At 44.0% G+C, this 18068-nt stretch overlaps 2 protein-coding genes across 2 annotated transcripts; one reads left to right on the top strand and one right to left on the bottom strand.

Annotated features, from left to right (window-relative positions):
* The first annotated feature begins 841 nt into the window (after positions 1 to 841).
* On the top strand, positions 842 to 3667 carry siva1 (SIVA1, apoptosis-inducing factor). The gene is made up of 4 exons (XM_080512463.1): positions 842 to 996; positions 1348 to 1512; positions 2898 to 3051; positions 3499 to 3667. Exons 1-4 carry the CDS (start codon positions 876 to 878, stop codon positions 3545 to 3547), a joined length of 489 nt encoding a protein of 162 aa, XP_080368589.1. The 5' UTR covers positions 842 to 875; the 3' UTR covers positions 3548 to 3667.
* Positions 3668 to 9512: 5845 nt separating this feature from the next.
* zbtb42 (zinc finger and BTB domain containing 42) lies at positions 9513 to 17415 on the bottom strand. The gene is made up of 2 exons (XM_080512694.1): positions 17275 to 17415; positions 9513 to 15923 (listed from the first exon to the last, which is right to left on the bottom strand). The coding sequence occupies exon 2, from the start codon at positions 15907 to 15909 to the stop codon at positions 14317 to 14319; it is 1593 nt and encodes a 530-aa protein (XP_080368820.1). The 5' UTR covers positions 15910 to 15923; positions 17275 to 17415; the 3' UTR covers positions 9513 to 14316.
* Between the last annotated feature and the right edge of the window lie 653 nt (positions 17416 to 18068).

The following is an 18068-nucleotide window of genomic DNA, read 5'->3' as shown; positions in this document are numbered from 1 at the left end:
CATGTGTTGTGTACAGTGGTTAAATCAGGAACAAATAAAATACACAGATAATATTGCTTTTGTTATTTTTACACTTTTGAAGGTCAACTCACAGATCAGGTTGAACCCTCTTGCATGCCTGTTTTGTCCCATCGGCTGTATGTTTGACACCCCTTATATATATCTTCCACACATTTAGGAAAACTTATATTTGGAATCTAAAATATGTTAGAGTTGCTACTGAATTCAAATGCATTATATGCACTCAAACAACTAGAATAATTGGAAAAAGTCACGCAAATGTCTGATTTACATGTGGAAAATTGAATAGAAAATATTTTTCCAGAGTTCATAATGTAATCGTTTGATTGACTAATAGTTGAATTAGTTTTACTAACTAATTAGTTTTTTACTTGATTTAAGTAATGAAATTAAATTAAAAGCTCCTGTATGCATTACTGGGGTTATTGATGCCACAGAGTTTGTTAATAGGAGAAAGACTATAATATTCATTAAAAATGTATTCAAATAAGCCTGAAAGTACATGATGGTGTTGACCTGGTATCTTGATTGACGAATTTAAAATAATTGTCATATTTAGAGGATTTTCCAGGCAAATTGAAGTTGTTTTTTGTCCAGGTCCAAGCATTTTTCTAATTCAAGTTACAACCTTGGAAAATACGAAACCGCACTCGGTCTTTGAAGGCAACACGAGTTGAGCACGCACAGTCACGTGACATATAACACGATGGCTGATTGGCTGAAAGTTTTCACGTGACAATAAAAGATGCCTGTGATTGGCTTGTTTGTCTCCACCCTCTGTGATTTTCCCGCAACAAACCAGTGTGAAAACAAGTAGCAGGCTCTAGGAGCGCGACGCTTTTTAACCGCGAAAAATGCCGAAAAGATCCTGTCCTTTCCCCGAAACCTTCTCCTCGCAGTACAAGATACACATAGGGCAGTCGGAGTTGAGCAAATACGGCGTGTTTGGGAACACGTACAGGCAAGAAATATATGGTAAGTGTGTTTGTGGCTCCTATGTAGCGTTAGCTTCGACGCTGCGCACATTCACTCTGGGCGCAGATAAACCTCTTAAACGTGATCATCTAAGAATATGTTTTGGGCAACTGTGTCGTTGGACGTGGATATTTAACTGGAGTTCACTGGGATTGGCTTGTTTCCTTCGTCTTAACTTGTAGTCACAATAATGTCTTCTTGCATAGCATAGCATTAAGTCAGTTGTCAGACCTTTTTTTTTTTTAAACTGTGTGTGATTAGTTTGGCTTTATAGTGTCCGAAATATTGGCTTTCTTTGTTTCATAACTGTCGTGTGTGTCTGTGTGCGTGTGTGTGTGTGTCCCTTTTCAGCAAAAACGACGAATTTGCTCTTCGTGGGCGCCAAAGCTGTGATGGGTACAATCTGGACAGGAGAGGAGAAGCAAGCTGAGGCTCCTGTGAGCAGCCACACACTGCTGAGAGGACAGACACTGATCGGACACGACGGGAGACTGACACGATGGAGTGCAGCACCAGGTGAGCCTCAAGTCAGGGTCTCGGTCCACATTTATTCAGAAGAACACATCAACACTGATGAGATGTCTCTGTAGCTGCGTGGATCACTTAATTGTGTGACCTGACGAGCAATCAGCCAGAGATTGGATCAAGTCAAACCTCTTGAAGCCTCTGCAAAGTTGGCAAACATTCACATTATCTCCATAAATATATTATCTATATAATAATGGCAGTCAACCGTGCACTAACACTTCCATGTCGGGCCAATTTGAGGTTACAGGCATGTTTTAGGACTGTGGGTGCAAACCCAACTCCATACAGAAAGGTAGGGCCAGTAATTGAACCCAGACCTTTTAGCTGTGAGGCTACAGCAGTATCAACAAGCACTGCAGAGAACAAGCAATTATGATTCCATGCACCATGTTAATGATTTGTTGTTTTATAATTGACAACAAAAGGGTGAACAATAACTATTAGTTCAATTATTTAAAAAAAATGTATACACATATGTGGAATTATATTCAAAATACACCTTTTCCATTTTTATTCATTACTTTAACACGTTTAAGTAGTCAGCAACTCAGATTTTTAAATTGCATCACTGCATTGGCTGAACTATTGCTACCTTAACCTGAGCATATGGTGATGGGGCAGACTATAGTCCCTGAGAGGAGAAACTCCACCAGAATTGGCACAAAATAATGGACAAACTGTGTCGAGGGACCAAACAAATGATGGAACTAACCGCACACAATATTGTCCAACTGTTGAGAGTTGAGGGTCCGGGGCTCACTGTGCTAAAGAGCCTGTCTAAACTTTTGGAGAGAACAGAGGAACCTTGCTGCTGCTGCCATAGTGGGCAATCAAGGTCTGTTGCCTCTCCACTAATGGAAAGGATTGCTCTTTATTGAAGAAGAGCCTTGTTGAGGTAGCTCTTTATTTGAGCCAAGAGGCCCGAGGTGGTCCTCCTGTGCTGCTCTCCTCCCAGTAGCTCATCAGATATGGAGGCAAGGCTGGAGTCTTCTCCGCCGGCTCAGCCACAGCTCCAGGTGGCCGCACCGCCCTCCTCATAAATATAAATAAAGTGGTGCCTGCTCATAACTTTAAACGAGCTTTGTCTTTTGCATAGCATAAATTAATTTTTAAAAAGAAGTACAATTTTAGTAGAAGCTCGCTTTATGTTTCTTATTTTTCGTCAGGATACAAAACTGGTTTAACGTACTCGACAAACATATGAGCCCCTATGGAATCCTTTTTTTTTTCTCCCCTTCTCTTTCAAAACTGAACAAAGAAATTCTTTCACGTCCAAGGGCAAAAATAGAGAGGAGTCATTCCCTCCTTTCACCACTAGATGTCAGTGTTGCTACAGTTAATGATTCCAGTGTTTTGGGGTTATTTCTGTCTAGGCGCCCCAGCGGTTCCCGCAGGCTGCTGCGTGTGTCAGAAGAGCCAGGGGTCCCGGACGACGTGCTCACAATGTGACCGCCAGGCCTGTTCCTCCTGCACCCGACTCTGTTCCAGCTGCTCCAACCTCTGCTGCTCCGTCTGCACCATCATAGAGTACGTCTCTTCTTTTCCTCATTCCAAAAGATTGATTACAGATATCCTGACACTTTCATATCAGCCAGGTTAAAATCTGTCTGTATTAATCTTGATTTCTTTCTAATGGAAGGAGATTTTTTTTTTAAACCCAGCTGGGGTTACTTAGGTGTCAATTGGAATGAAACTTTTATGCTTCTTTTTTTTCTAATTCATCATCACTGTGCAGGACTATTTGTTTGGACTACAGGCTCACTGAACAGCGTAGTGCAGTTCTGCAGACACTTAAGTTGGAATTAATTGCAAGATTTACATTTCATACTCTTATTTATTTTATTTAAACGTGTTGTCATTATGTTGTACAGAGTAGCTATTATTCGTACTGTTATTTAAGCTCTTCGTGTCTCTGAAGTACTCTGAAACTAGATTTTCGGTATAGTAGCCTTGAATCCTTTGTTTGTTCCACAGCTACAGCGGGCGATACGATGAAGTACTGTGCTGCGGCTGCTCTACGTAAAGGAAGATCAGAGGAGCCGTCAGAAGTTTAGGCTTGAATTTATATAGTTGCCCTCCATGAGATATATAGACAGCATTTTTATACCCGTATTTTTTTTTCTATATGATCCAGATGTGTGTGTTCGTGTGTGTCATTCCAAATGTAACTGAAATAAACTTGACTTTTTAAATATACAAATGGTGTTTTCAATGAGTATTGACAAGAGGTTTGAGGGGGGTTTTAATGTCTATCTGGCAACTCGGCTGAAGACAAAGTACAGGGAAACATTTGTAACAATTTGCACATTGATGTTTTTGCACATTTGGTGCTATTTCTTCCCGAAGTTCATGTTTTGATGCTGAATTCCTGACTTCTCGTCACAATACAGGGGTGTCCCATCAATCCAATCATTTTGTCAACAGACTGGAGACCAATGCATGTGCAGGAGCTGCTGGATAAACACTATACTGACATTCTGAAGGGTCATTTCTCACACCCAAACGTTTCCTATTTATAAAATGAGAACATGCCTTAATAACGGCCACCGTAAATGCTGGCATATCTATACAGAAGGCATACGGTGAGACTATAACCAGCCAGATGTGTGGTCTTTATTATTACGCCCCTTAAATGCTGTTTTGCAAATGTTGAAGCCATGGATGTTTCCAGATTTTTATGAAACCCTTTTGCCAGAGTGCCGTGAGATCGAGGCTTTGAAGATTTATGGATCAAAGTGTTTGAACGTGCCAGATCTCCAGAAGGTCTCACAGCTATGTTGTGTTGTAGTTACACACATCAGCAGGGGGCAGCACACATCAGGCACTGGGTTGAAAGACGAGTTCCTTGTAGAAGAGGGGGGGGCATATTCACTGCTTTTCTCAGTGGGTGAGCAATTTGGTCTCACTGTGCTGAAGAGGCACAGTTTCAACCTTTTAGTCAGAAGTGTGTAAGTTTTGTCTTGGCAATGATAATGAAATTCCAATCCAGCCCGAGCGGGTCTGACCTTGAGAATCCCGCTATCGAATTTATTTATTAAAACAAGAGGACCCAGAGGTTGAACACTTGCAGGCCTTAGCTGCAGACAATTTGGCTACGACTGTCCCTGCTGGACACGACCTTGAGGCGCAGTCATCACTTTCTCTTGGCTGCTGCTTGTCACCGGAGCAGGCCGCGTTCAGGGTCAGGTATTGTACACTGGCAGTAATTGTTCTTGGATGCAGAAGTCCTCAAGCACTGCTTCATGGAGATCGGTCACGTGATGTGTTGTAGGTATTTAGCTTGGATGAGCACACCTCCTGGAGCTGATTTGCACATGCTCCCATGAGCTCTTGTTGAGAGAGAGCGAGAGTGTGTGTGTGTGTGTGTGTGTGTGTGTGTGTGTGTGTGTGTGTGTGTGTGTGTGTGTGTGTGTGTGTGTGTGTGTGTGTGTGTGTGTGTGTGTCCCCTCACACACACTCAGCAGGCCAGTTGTGGCCCCGGTCCTCGGGGAGCTGCTGCAGTTGGTATCCGAGGCCGCTGCCTGGCTTCTGGCTGAGTGAGCAGACAGCTGTTGGTGAGCAAGGCGTCCGGTTGTCTGCAGGTTTCTTGATGAAGCTTGAAGGACCTCATGAGATGAGCTTTAAAATATTTGACCGCTGATGATGATTAAGCTTGTATTGATTGAAGAAATTAACTTTGGGCATGCCAGCTGGTTAAGTCATTTATCAAGAGGAATACTTTTAATATCAGCTGGTTCCTTCTTTAACGAAACAAATCTCAAGTTCAACTCCATCAGCAAGTTTATATTAGTTTGTCCTTTTTAATTCTTGTTTTCAGAGGAATTAATTTGTTCCGTCTAAGATATGATTTATTTGGGGGTTGTATACTAATTATTCCTCCCTTTTGTTTTGAAAGAAGCTATTGGGGGGGGGGGGACACACACACACACACACAAAAAAAATCCATGTATTTTAAAGTAAGGCTGTGACTTGTCAAGGGTCAGGGTGATTCCTCTTTCCCGGTGCAATTGTTTCCCTTTTCATCAACCTTTATGACTTGAAGAACCATTTTTGGGACTTTCCACCAAATCAAATTTAACTGGAGCCACAAAACATCTATAAAATGCAGCTGTAACGCGTCTCTTCAAGTTTCATATATTGTTTTGCCATGTGAAAATAAACTGTGTCTTAATTTCATTGATAATGTTTTGGTCACAATTTTGGATGGTAAACATTTAATTACATTTCCAGCTGTTTTAGTATCAGATTTGAAAGGTTTTGACCTTCTTTTTTGGCATCCTTTAGACAAGTTTGACATATTGGCAGTTTCAACCATTTGGCGTTTTTATTTTTCCTTTTTATAGCAGTTTTATGGTTTTCCTTCATATTTATACTTTTTTCTTTTACAAATCCTAGTCTTTTTTTTTTTTTTACAGAATTTTTAAAGCTGCTTCGCAGGTGCTTTTTCTGCCCATTTTTTGTGATTTCAGGCATACATTTTTCTCTGTTGTAGTTATTTTAGTTGTGCCTTTAAAAAAAAAAAAACTTTTTAGCCAAGAGATATAACTGTTTTTGAATATGACTGTGTGCATCCATCCATCCATCCATATATCCTGCTTGCAGGACAAAGGAAAAAGGACAAAAGAAAATCACACATATGGAAAGTTTAGATTCAGTAATTAATACTACCAAATGACTGGTTTTAGGCTGTTGGGGGGGCGAAAGCCCAACCAGATTTCCAACAACGGACTAGTTTGTTGGAATGGAGATCAAAATTAAACAAAATATTGCTAAATCATAACTAAGTGTACAACAGTTGCAGATTATGCATTAATATATATCAGTCATCAATTAAAAACATCCAACTGGCAGGCTAGGAGTTATTATTTGTCATGGACTGTGGATCCAAACAGTAGTTAAAATCCTTTCTTCAATGTGAGCATTATTGTTAATGGTTGAAGATTTATCATGCCGCTCACTCTCCGACACTTTAAAGACCCATGCTGCCCTCACGGCTGAGTTAATTCTGTTTGAATGCAAGAGTTTCTGTTGACATTTATGACATATACCTTTACTTGTGTAGTAAGAGTGTCTGCATCTGGCACGCCTGTAACATGTATTTTTTTCCCCCCTATATTCCATCAATGTTTACAGAAAAAAAAAATCTTCATTAAGTTTTCAGTTGTTTGTGTTTTAATCAATATGGATGTCATCAAGTACATCCCTCCTGCCATCACAAATTGCACCATTTGTCTTTACAGTCGGCTGCAGGGGGATGCGGACGCCCCCCCCCCCCCCCCCCCCCCCCCCCCGCCTCGACGCCACAGCGATGTGATGACTTTATGTGCATTCAGACAACAAGACAGTGCACCTGTCAAGGTTTTCAGCGCAGCCCCATCCGTGACACTTAAAGGACAAAGAGGTCAGGGTGTGCTACAGCTCCCCCTCCTCAGCCCCGTCTCCTCCTCGGGCTGGGTCTCTGGGAGGAGGAGGAGGAGGAGGAAGAAGGAGGGAGGGGTGGGGGTGGGGGCACATAATCACCCACGGCGCTCCAGACAGGACCAACTGCAGTCGGCCAGCGGGAGCACGTGGCTTTGTCTTTCACCCATTCTTTTGGGGACCAGCTGTGGTCTGAGTGCGGCGGGCCCAGTGATGCTGCTGCTATAAATATGCGTCAACGAGTGTGAGTAAGTGACAGCTGTACAGTGGACCAAGGACACGCTGTCTTGGCACTGTCAGGGCAGGCCAGTCCAAAAAAGGCAAGCCCTGCGCGAGCGAGCACTAGTTGATATGTATTTATGCACTTGCAGCAATATAACGACATGTGATATACATAGTCCAGATTTGAGCTGCGATTATGGACTTAAAGGCTCCTTCATATGGATTTAATCTCACAAATTGTTTATGAAATGTGGATATCAGCTCATTGTATACGACAATGTGGGCTTTAGACTGCATATTTATGGAAAAGCGCGGGGACTCAGATTTCTTGAAAGTCAAAGGAAATGGCTCCTCCAAAAAAAAAAAAAGAGAGAATCAGTGGATGATAACAATAAATATGCATGTGTGTTAATGTGGAAAGGGAGGAAAAGAAAAGCTACTCGTGCGCGCGCGTGTGTGTGTGTGTGTGTATGTGAGTGTGTGCAGTATGTACACAAGTGCATGTGCGACTGTGTTTGTGTGCCCTTTTCAAGTGTGACCACCTGTCTTTTGTTAAGAAATAAATAAATAAACACAGGCCACACCAGCTGTCCCTGGCAGTCCGTCCCTTCAGAGGTCAAGGGCTCCCACCGCTGGCCTTGTTGAGGTGGTGGACACTTACAACTTTCCTCAACTTCTCTCAAGTACCTCTAAACCCACACACACACAAACAAACAAACACACCTTATGTTTCTATACCTTTCAGGGGCAGGCTTACATTAATCTCCCACAGAGTTTAAACCAAACTCAGCCAAAACTGCTTGTCCAACCCTAAAACATGTCTTCACCCATTGAATTCCATTTCATTTTTTTTTTTTTTGTCCTCGTCTAAAGGATGAGCGCTGTCAGGTGTGGGTATACCAATCAGTACAGGAGAACGAGGCCACACGTACACATAAAAACTACACACGCAAAAGCACTCGCGGCCAAATGAGCCCGGCTTTGAGCCTCAGAGAGGAATGTTTTATTACACCATCGAGTTACACTGCACATATCCCAGCTCGTCACCCTGCAGCTAAGCTCTATCACATGGCCCCGACTTTCCATGTGAAGGTTTTTGGTCCACAAGAAACGCTCATGCGGCGGGCTAGTTTAAGCCCCGGGTCCCCGTTAGGGCAGATGTGAGATGTCGGTGCCAGCGTGCGCTCCGAGGGCCCTCCGCTGTGTGTGTGTGTGTGTGTGTGTTTACACTGCGAGGTGGCTGCACCGATGCAGAGAGCCCTTATTTACTGTGAGTTGGCCGCGGCTGTTCAGGGTGTTTATGAATGATCTTGGGAGGACATTGTTTTCTTTATGTCGGGGCTGCCTGGCTAGCGCCGCTGTGTCGTCTGTTTGTGCATAAAGTACGTGCTGGGGAGCTGGGCCAGACAATAGCCTGGCTGAGCTACTACCCACGCACACAATAGAGTGGTGGGATGAGGCCGAGGTTTGGGGCCGAGGTTTCGGGGACCGTGGGGGTGGAGGTAGCATGGCTGGGGGCAGGGGCAGTTGGATGCAGTGGCCCTCTTTCTATATGGCATTCCCAGAATGGGGGAGCTGGGATTTGGGGGAGGGTGGTGGGAACCCGAGCACATCCCTATTGGGATCACGTAGCGGAGCAGCTGGATTTCTTTCATGGTGCAGCCGGGAAATAATTAAAAGTTCTCGCCATTGAAAATGTCTAGTGAATTGGCATGAAGTTCCTCGCTGAGACAGACATTTGGTGTAGTAGTGTGTGTGTGTGTGTGTGTGTGTGTGTGTGTGTCTGTGTGTGTGTGTGTGCACAAATAGGTGTGTGTGGTTTAGTCTGTTGCAGCAAATACAATCAAGTTGAGTTCAAGTAATAATTACACGACAGAGTCAGCTGGCATTGTTATAACGGGTTTATCTCCTCTGGCAACAGGTCGGCAACAATGGAAGCCCATCTTGAAATTGCTACGTCCTTGAGCTCAGTTTATGGTTCCAGAGGGATATGGCCTGTAAGACCAGCAGTATTATCACATTCTGTTGTCTCTGTACACATTGCAGTACTGCCCACACACACACACACACACACACACACACACACACACGCACACACACACACGCGTGCGCAGTTGGCCTGCTTGTTGCTGCTGTGTGTCACATGTGAGCCGCCTCACAACATTCCCAGGTCGTTAGCCTGTCAAAATCCTTTATTTTCCCGTTAAAAGTCACAGCCAGCTGCTCGATGACTAACCGCCGAGTGGCGTGACGGTGGAAAAAGTGCTGTTGGAAATAAAGGAAACACCACACAAGTCAGAGAAAGTTGTTCCATTTAATTCTATGCATAATCTTAATAAAGACCTAAATCAAGATTGTCACATTTCCACAGCACACGCACACAAGCACACTTCAAAAGCGCAAAGAAAATGCACATACAGTTACAGATCAAATTAAATTGCCTGAATATCTAAGCAATGTCAATTCTGCATTAAGATTGTCCGCTAACCTCTAAACCACTAACACTGAAGCAATTGGTTACTATAAAATATACCTTTCTTATTAAAAAATTATATTAAATTCTAATGGCACTTCTACAAATTCTATTAAAAAGATTTTCATTTGACATTTAGAAGTTTTTTTTTTTTTTTTTCCAAATCAAAACTGAGACAGTCAAATGTTGCACAAGAAGCGTATGCAATAATAAATATTTCTCATGATTATACACAAATTCACAGTTGTAACCTGCAGAAGACAAAATTCCAGTATCAATAAAGTCTTTTTTTTGTTTGTTTTTTTTACTTAAAAAGATCATACAGCATGAGTTAGGCAAACATAGCCCTCAATTAAGAGTAGCACTGTTTCAAGTCAACAATCAAAATCTCTGTTTCACATTCAACAGTGACATTTAAAAAGGAACGGACTGTTAGTTCCCAGTCGTATCGGCTGATCGCAACCAAGACACAGAAATGCTTGACTTCAGTTGAACACGTCTAGAAAGAAATGTATTAACTGAATTTTCCCCCGCAATAAATTGTCAAGGTAATCTCATGCAGAGCAGCACTGATACATGGACTTTTAGCGGGGTTTTTTTGTTGTTGTTTTTTTTTTTTCTATTGTCTGAATTGATTTGATATGATTGAACATCAACAACTGTCAGTGATTCATTTCACGATCCATCGCTGTGATGTGAACTTCAACGCCGCAGTCGTGGGCAAAAAAAAAGAAAGAAAAAAGTAGTACTCTATAGAAAAAGGGCTTCTCCAGATGCAACACCTATTCGTGTGTCTATAAGGCACATTTGGGGATCATCCTGGAGGTATAAATAAAGACTGCAAACAAACAAAAAAAAAAAGAAAAAGGGGGGAGAAAATTCTTCACGTCGTTAGTTTTTCTACCTCTGTACACATGTACATTAGAGAATCAGGCAAACTTAAACTTGCACCATGTAGTCCTTTAAAAACAAAGAAGTGAAAGAGAAAACAAATGTACATTCCTGTGTGTTCTGATTGAAATATACATGATGCGTTTAAACCTGTGCGAGCAACGAGAACAAACAGCAGTGTCCTGCTCTCCTGAGGTCAGGGAGCGGAGTGAAAACAGGTTGGAGTGATCATTCTTAGAAGGGATCCATTCCAGCTTGGTCTCTTTCAGCAGCAACGAGCAATTCAATCATCTTGATGACCTTCAAAAGTAGTTTTGAACAAAAAAAAAAGAAAAAAAAGAAAGTCTATCCTGACATGAAGACTTGATCAACAGCTATCTGACCTCAAACGTCACAGGTATGAGACACATTACTGTCAGCCTCAAACATTTCTAAAGGAAAGCTGGCATTTGGGGGGGGAAAGCAGTGCTAAAAGCATTTCACTACAGTGGAAAAGTGAATTTCTTTCACCATTTAAATATACTGAAACAGACACGTTTTAGAGTCATCTCTAGAATTTTAGCTTATAGTTTCATGTAAATCCAAAATACAGTATCTGGAAAGATTAGAACACATAAAAAAAACAGATGTTTTCCCTGTTTTGTTTTGTTTAACCAGAGGCCACTTAAAATCACGTAAAATTTGAAAATACACGAAGCCTGTTTTTTTTAAGCTTATATATGATGATTGTAAAAATACTCAACAATCAAATTTTCAAATGATCTAAGAAGTCTTTGCAAATCTGGAGAAATGACAACATATAAACATTAAAGACAAAAAAAAAAAAAAAAAAAAATGGAGAAACACATAATAGTGTCGACGGTGAAATGAAGAATTGGTCCACAGCTACATCTGACCTCCAACAGTATCGAAGCCAGACATATTGCAGCCAATCGCAACGTATTCCTCCACCCCGAGTTTGATCATTTTCCATACTTTTGACAGACGTGCAGCCAACTGTTGATCATGTGGAGGAACAATGAGGCGTTCATCCACTCTGCGCTGGGATAGGTGGAGGAGGCGGGGTTGTTCTTTGATGCCCCCAAACAATACACCTGTTTACAGTCTCCCTGGTCTCCCTTTGCTTAATACATTTCTCACATTCCAATGGCTCCATTCAATACGGAAAAGTGCAAAGAGGGACTTGAACTGCCTGTTTCTCCCTACAGCTAGAAGAGAGATGCACAATGATCCCTTGAGAACTACCTGGGACGAGGTGGTTTGTGGTAGTAGTGAGAGGAAGGGGGGGGGGGGGGGGGGGGGACAATGACTGTATTGTCTCCTTTCTATAGGTCGCCAGTGCCGTATCAGTGTGGCTGTGCTTGTGAACAACTGTTTCCTCTGGCGGAACAGCAGCCAGAGCGGCATTAACGGCTCTGATTTGTAACGAAGGCGGAGTTCAATAAAGTCTTGAATATGGAAAAAGAAGCAAACTCCCCCGGGTGGGGGAGGAAGACTTGGAACGGAGAGACCCCGGCCTTAATAAGACACCTGACTCTCTCTCCACCTTTACGCGTGTTGCAACATGGAAAACAAACCGATTGATAAATAGAATATGTATTTACATTAAATATAGAAATAGTAAGAAATAGCAGCCTAGACAATAGTGTTGAAACTATATGCATGCTAAAAACAAGTGCTTCTCTATGTTCCGTGTGACAAATCTTGAGGACTCCGCAGAGGTTTCTACACAATATATTAAAGTACAATTACAGTAACTCGATTTGCACAGAGAAAATGGACAGCCCCAAATACCAGTTAATGAGTACCAAGATCGCTCAGTAAGACGCAAAGTCTTTCGGGCCTATAGAAATAAGAAACTACGCCTACAGTAAACCCTGAACCAAACTAATAAATAAATTCTGATCAAGTCTTCTCAGGACAGATTAGACAAATATCAACTTTTTTTTTTTTTTTTTTTTTTTTAGCACTACACCCCTGGTTAAGAATCCATACAGCATCTACGTGAACTGACAGAGGAAATCCACTTCCCGCCCGGAGACTCCTTCAAGGGCGGCATCAGTAGTAACTTAAAACACATACAGTAGAGTAACATGAAACGGGTTAATTTGAAAAAAGAAACGTCAGTAGAATTGTCTGAATGGCACAGCTTCAGTGGGACAAGTTTCACAGCAACATCCACTCCTTGTCTGTTTCCTCTCGGCCGGCTGAGCGTTTGTCCTCAACATTGTGTCTGTGTGCGCTTCGTGCCAGGGGTTTTCAAAGTGTGGCAAAGGGTGGAGGTGGGGTGGAGGTGGAGGTGGGGGCAGCAGGTCGCCGAATGCAGGACTTCCTCAAATTCCTCAAATTATGAGATATTGTTGGTAACAGCTGTTGGCAGTAAGAAGTGTGATCTTATTCCAATTGAGTTTGTAATACCTGGTAAGTTTTGTAACTGTTACACATCATCCATCACTGTTACACTTGTGATTTCAGTTCTAATGACGTGTCTTAATAAAATAACGGATAGTTCCGCTCTCCACTGACTTCTTTTGAATAAATCATGCTTGGAAAATGCGTCCTCCCCCACCTCAAGCTCCCTTGAGCTCCACATTTTTGAAAACCACTTATTTACACCATACCAGGAAATAACAAGGTCATTTACTGACAGCTATGAGCTTGGAACCCAGATGACTCAAACATTAAACAGATGAGAGCTTGGTTTACATTCTTTTAAATTATTTAATTAAGGACAACTGTGGCTCGGTTGCCAGTGGGTCGTCACCTTTGTTACAGCCTGGTATGGAGTGTGATTGGTTTGTTGTTTGTTTGTTGTTTTTAAAGACTTTAAATGTCAAATAAAAAACAAAAAAACCTGGCATTACAGTTCATTCTTGCTTTAGTAAGTACACTCGGTGAAGTGTTAAGAATATCCGTAGGCACCAGAGCTACAAGTTTTCATCCCTCTTCTGATTATACAGCCTCGTTTTAAGTAGCAGACACAAGGCCAATCCATCACCATGAGGGCAGGTTAGCAACCATAGAGCTGGGAACGCAAAGGCAACACACTTAAAAAGCAACGTGGTGATCTGATGGCCTCTGTGCTTCTTCTTACAAAACATAAAACCTTCATTTCAAACCTAATCATAATTCCAGTAGTCAGACTTCATTAGTTTTGCTGCCTTGTGATAGTTTACTTGTTAGGGACTAAACAACTCCCCCAAAATAAATAATAAGAATAATAATAAGTGTTAAAAAAAAAAAAAAAAAAAAAAAATCATATATTGCTACTAACGGACGGTTCTGATCTCCCATGTGCACAAATAAAAGTCTCGCTCTCTCTGACGATTGTATAGACGTTTGTCAGCACATTCACCTATGGTTCAAAACATAGGATGCTTTTCGTCGCTCTGGAAATATACTCCACGAATAAACTCCACAGATTGACACAAACGGGACAGAAACAAACAAGTGCATCATCTGATTTGTTCACCTTTGTCGAAACAGATCCAGCTCAAGTTTCACGGCAGCTCACATTAATCTTAGCAGCCTGTGCATCTCCAGCTGACCGTCTCTGACCCTCGCGCATGCCTCACGACACAGTCCAGCTCAGGAAGCAAGCTCCAGTTTTACAGTTGCTACATCTCTTAACGTGTGAAATGCCACATGGGATAGAATCCAACGGTTACGTCTCCAACAGAAAAAAGCCGACATGAGTGTTTACTAACAGGGGGAAAACTGTTCAGTAGTAGCAGTCAGTGTATGAAGAAGACACACGGTCTTGTGTCGTGGCACTGGTGAGACGCGTTTTATCCAATGGCGAGAGTCTTGACAAGGCCACAGTGAAACTTCCTGATGTGGCGGTAGAGGTCCCCCGACTGAGTGAAGCGCCGCTCGCACCACTTGCAGGCGTGCGGCTTTTCCCGCGTGTGGACCACGGCGTGCCGACTCAAGTTATGGGAGTACTGGAAGCTCTTGCCGCACTGGCCACAGGTGTACGGCTTCTCGCCAGAGTGCGTGCGCTCGTGGCGCTTCAGGGTGTACATGCACGAGAAGGTCTTGTTGCACTGCATGCAGGTGGGCACCGAGCCGTCGGGGGACAGCTTGGACCGGGCGCCGTCCTTCTCGCGGAAGTGTGAGCTGAGGTGCAGTTGCAGCACGTGGGGGCTGGGGAAGACTTTGCTGCAGAGGGGACACACGCACACCTGTTGCCCGGGGGGCAGGAGCACCCCGCTGGAGGTGGAGATGTCTGAGGAGGCCAAGTCGTCCTCCTCCTCCTCCTCGCTGTCCCCCAGCAGTCTGCCCCTCCCGTCCACCTCCCTGCCCGGGGCGCCCTCCCTCCCTCGGCAGGCCTCCCCCTCCTCGTCCATCAGGTCCTCCTCCTGGGAGAGCAGGGCGGCTGTGGAGCCGTTGTTGCCTGGGAAGAGGGCAGCGAACCCTGTCACCACTGAGCTCCTGGCACTATTCCCAAAGCGCTGGCTCTCAGGGCTCATCGGCTCACTGTCCTCCTGCTCTGACAGCAAGTCGTGTTCGTCTTTAACAAGTGGCTCAGTGCCCTGCTGCTGGCTGTCGAGGGCCAGCTGTCCCGAGACGTAGGAGGGGTGTAAGGGATCTCTGCTAGACAGAGGCTTGAAAGACAAATCCAGTGCACAGTCCATGTCATCTGAAGCCCGGGACCTCTGGGACAGCAATACGGTGGAACTACTGACATCAGCTTTTGTTTTTCCAGCTGTTTGAACGTAGGGCTCGGCCTCTGCTGACACATAATTGACACCTACAAGGTCCGGGGACCTGCCAGAGTGACCGTTCGCCTTCTGCCTGGTCTGCGTAGACCTATCACAATCTGTGACAGCCAGCCTGACTTCACTCTTGTCCATGTCAAAGTCCTCCGCCGGGGGGGCCCTGTGAAGCCCCTGAGACTGTGTCTGGGGCAGTCGCTGAATGAGCTGCTTACTGTGCAGCTCGCAATCGGAGGAGTTCTCTCTGTCCAGGCAGCTGAGTCCAAAACCCTCGCCCATCTTTTCGTCCAGGCACGACAGCTCCTTATCTTTAAGCTTACCTTTGCACACTTTCACGATATCATACATGTGGAGGTAGCTGGCTGCTGCCAGGACATCCTCCACCGGCAGAGTGCTGAATTCCAACTTCCCCTCATACATAAATTCAAGGAGCAGACTGAAAGCCGGGGCTGTCACAATGTCACTGTTGAGATGCACAACGTCCCTTTTGTCTAGCTGGTCCCTGTAGAAGAGATGGAAGTACATGCTGCAGGAGGCCAGCACGGCTCTGTGCGCTTTGAATCGAGCCTCTCCGACGAGAACAGTGCAGTCACAGAGGAAACCTTGGTGACGCTGCTGACTCAGACACTGCAGCAACTGGCGGCTATGGTCTGGGAACTCCATTCTTCCTTCATAACCTGACGAAAAACAGGAAAAACAGGATACTGGATAAATGAAATGAAGCCGTTAGGAGAGGCAGAACGTGGCTGCGGTGGCAAATCAGAGTCGAACAAGAAGATCCAGAATGCAGAGCGACAACTTGAGACAAATTATTGAAAAGTACCAAGAAACAAAAGGAGACGTCGAAACACAAGCCAATTTCTTAAGCCTTTGAGGATTTAATAACTCACATGCGAGACTATTTCAAGTGCACACATTTGCATCAGTAACTTTATCCAACTTGAGAACATGAAAAACCGACAATCGCTCCAGTGGTGCAGGACACGCTCCGCTGCGCTCACCCACCCATGGACCCCGGTGTAAACGGACCCACTGCCCCAAAAACGATCCAAAGTATTCCGGCTCGTAGTAGTTGCGCTCCCAGAATTTCGCGACAGTGACTGCACCGCTGCGCTTCCCAAACGCGCATATATATATGTGTTATACACACAAAAGCAGCGGTGTTTACAGAACAAACTGGGAAAGGTAGCGCTCGTCCATTGGGGAAGAGGAAGCGAAGGTGAGAGGAGGGGAGGGGAGTAAAAAAGAAAGAAAAAGAAACTAAGAGCCGGTACGGAGTGAGTAAACTGGTGCTCTGTTTGCTAATTACACTGCAAGCTGTGGAGTCAGCTGCTCTGACATCACCGCAATGGAAACGCTACCTCCAGCTGTGCTCCTCTTTATGCCATATGTTAAAACTCCGGACTGCGCAGTCCACGAAACACACGCAACTTAGCGAGAATGGAGGATGTTTATAGGTGTCATGAGATTGCACGGCATTTCCAACTTTTTTTTTTTTTTTTTTATATAATCGGGTGATTTATCACACGCGCAAACAAAAAAAAAGGAAATAAAATCGCTCCTTCTTTTTTTTGCGCACTCATCAGGCAGACACAACTGTGTATGTTTGTTTAAAGGGGGAGTTGGTTTAAATCGCTAAAAAAAAAAAAAAAAAAAAGGCAGATTGTGAGGAGTGAGAATAAAGTTTGACGCCGCGCAGGGACGCGTGCATGTGCGTAATTTTCTTTACGCGCATTAGTTGTATTTCTTTTTTTCCGTAAAAAAAAAAAAGAAAAGAAAGAAAGAAAAAAAAAGTGATCTTTGGGAGACTGAATGGCCAGGGGCGCAGTAAACTGAGCTCCACGTCCGTGTTGGGAAACGCATTGCTGGGAGCCTTTTAAACAGCAGAGGAACTCAACAGCAACTGCGCCTGAAAGCGAGCGGCGAAAGAGAGAGAGAGAGCAGAGGGACACACTCACACAAACACACACACACATATTCTTTTCTTTTTTCTTTTAACTTTCGCAGCTGTAAAACATCGTTACTCACACGTATTCCCGCCCGGATCGTCGTCTTTTCCTTCCTAGGAGCCCCGGTGTCCTCTCATGATGGTGCGGCCAGATGTTCGCTTCTCCTTGTCGTTTCTTGAGCTCCAGTCCGACCCTGGGAAGGCAGGCTGCACTCAGCGCCGCTGTGTGTCAAGCAGGTTGATAATGGGACAAGTCTCGCGATAGTTCCGGCCCCGCGGCCACAATAACTTCTGTACTACTCCGAGAATTCACACAGCGGCAGCAAGTAGCAGAGCACGCCGGGGAGCATCGACTGGCTGCCTTATTAAAACACCTGTCCCCACCATGAATCCCTTTACTGTGCCACGGAAGTGGACGAGAGGGGCAACTGCAGCTTGGCTCTAAAAGCAGGGGCGGATCCAGAGATCGCTGTTGGAGGGGGTCCAGGGCACGGGGGGGTTACTAATACGTAATAGGGTTGGGTGCAATGAATGAAAATCATTAGTGGTCGATAGGTTTTGAAAGCAAAGGCGCTGAGAACAATTAGTCTGAGGAGGAGTGAAGTTAACTTATTTGAATTTGTGAAATGGAACACTTGAATTTCAAGATAGTATCTGAACACAAACATACCTTAATGTCAGCCAATCTTTTTTAATCCATCGACACAATAAAAAACACATTTCATTCGGTCTTTCAAAACATCCAAATACTACAGTACCCATAAGCCACCAACATTCCCAAGCGCCACAGATGGATAGAGTGAAGACATACAAAGAGGCGAAGGATATTACTGTATTTGTAGAAGATAGATTATATGAATAATCTATTAAACAT

Source organism: Blennius ocellaris, assembly GCF_963422515.1.
Source record: "Blennius ocellaris genome assembly, chromosome: 17".
Taxonomy (NCBI): domain Eukaryota; kingdom Metazoa; phylum Chordata; class Actinopteri; order Blenniiformes; family Blenniidae; genus Blennius; species Blennius ocellaris.
Note: the sequence above shows the minus strand (reverse complement) of the source record. Positions and strands in the feature narration are given on the sequence as shown.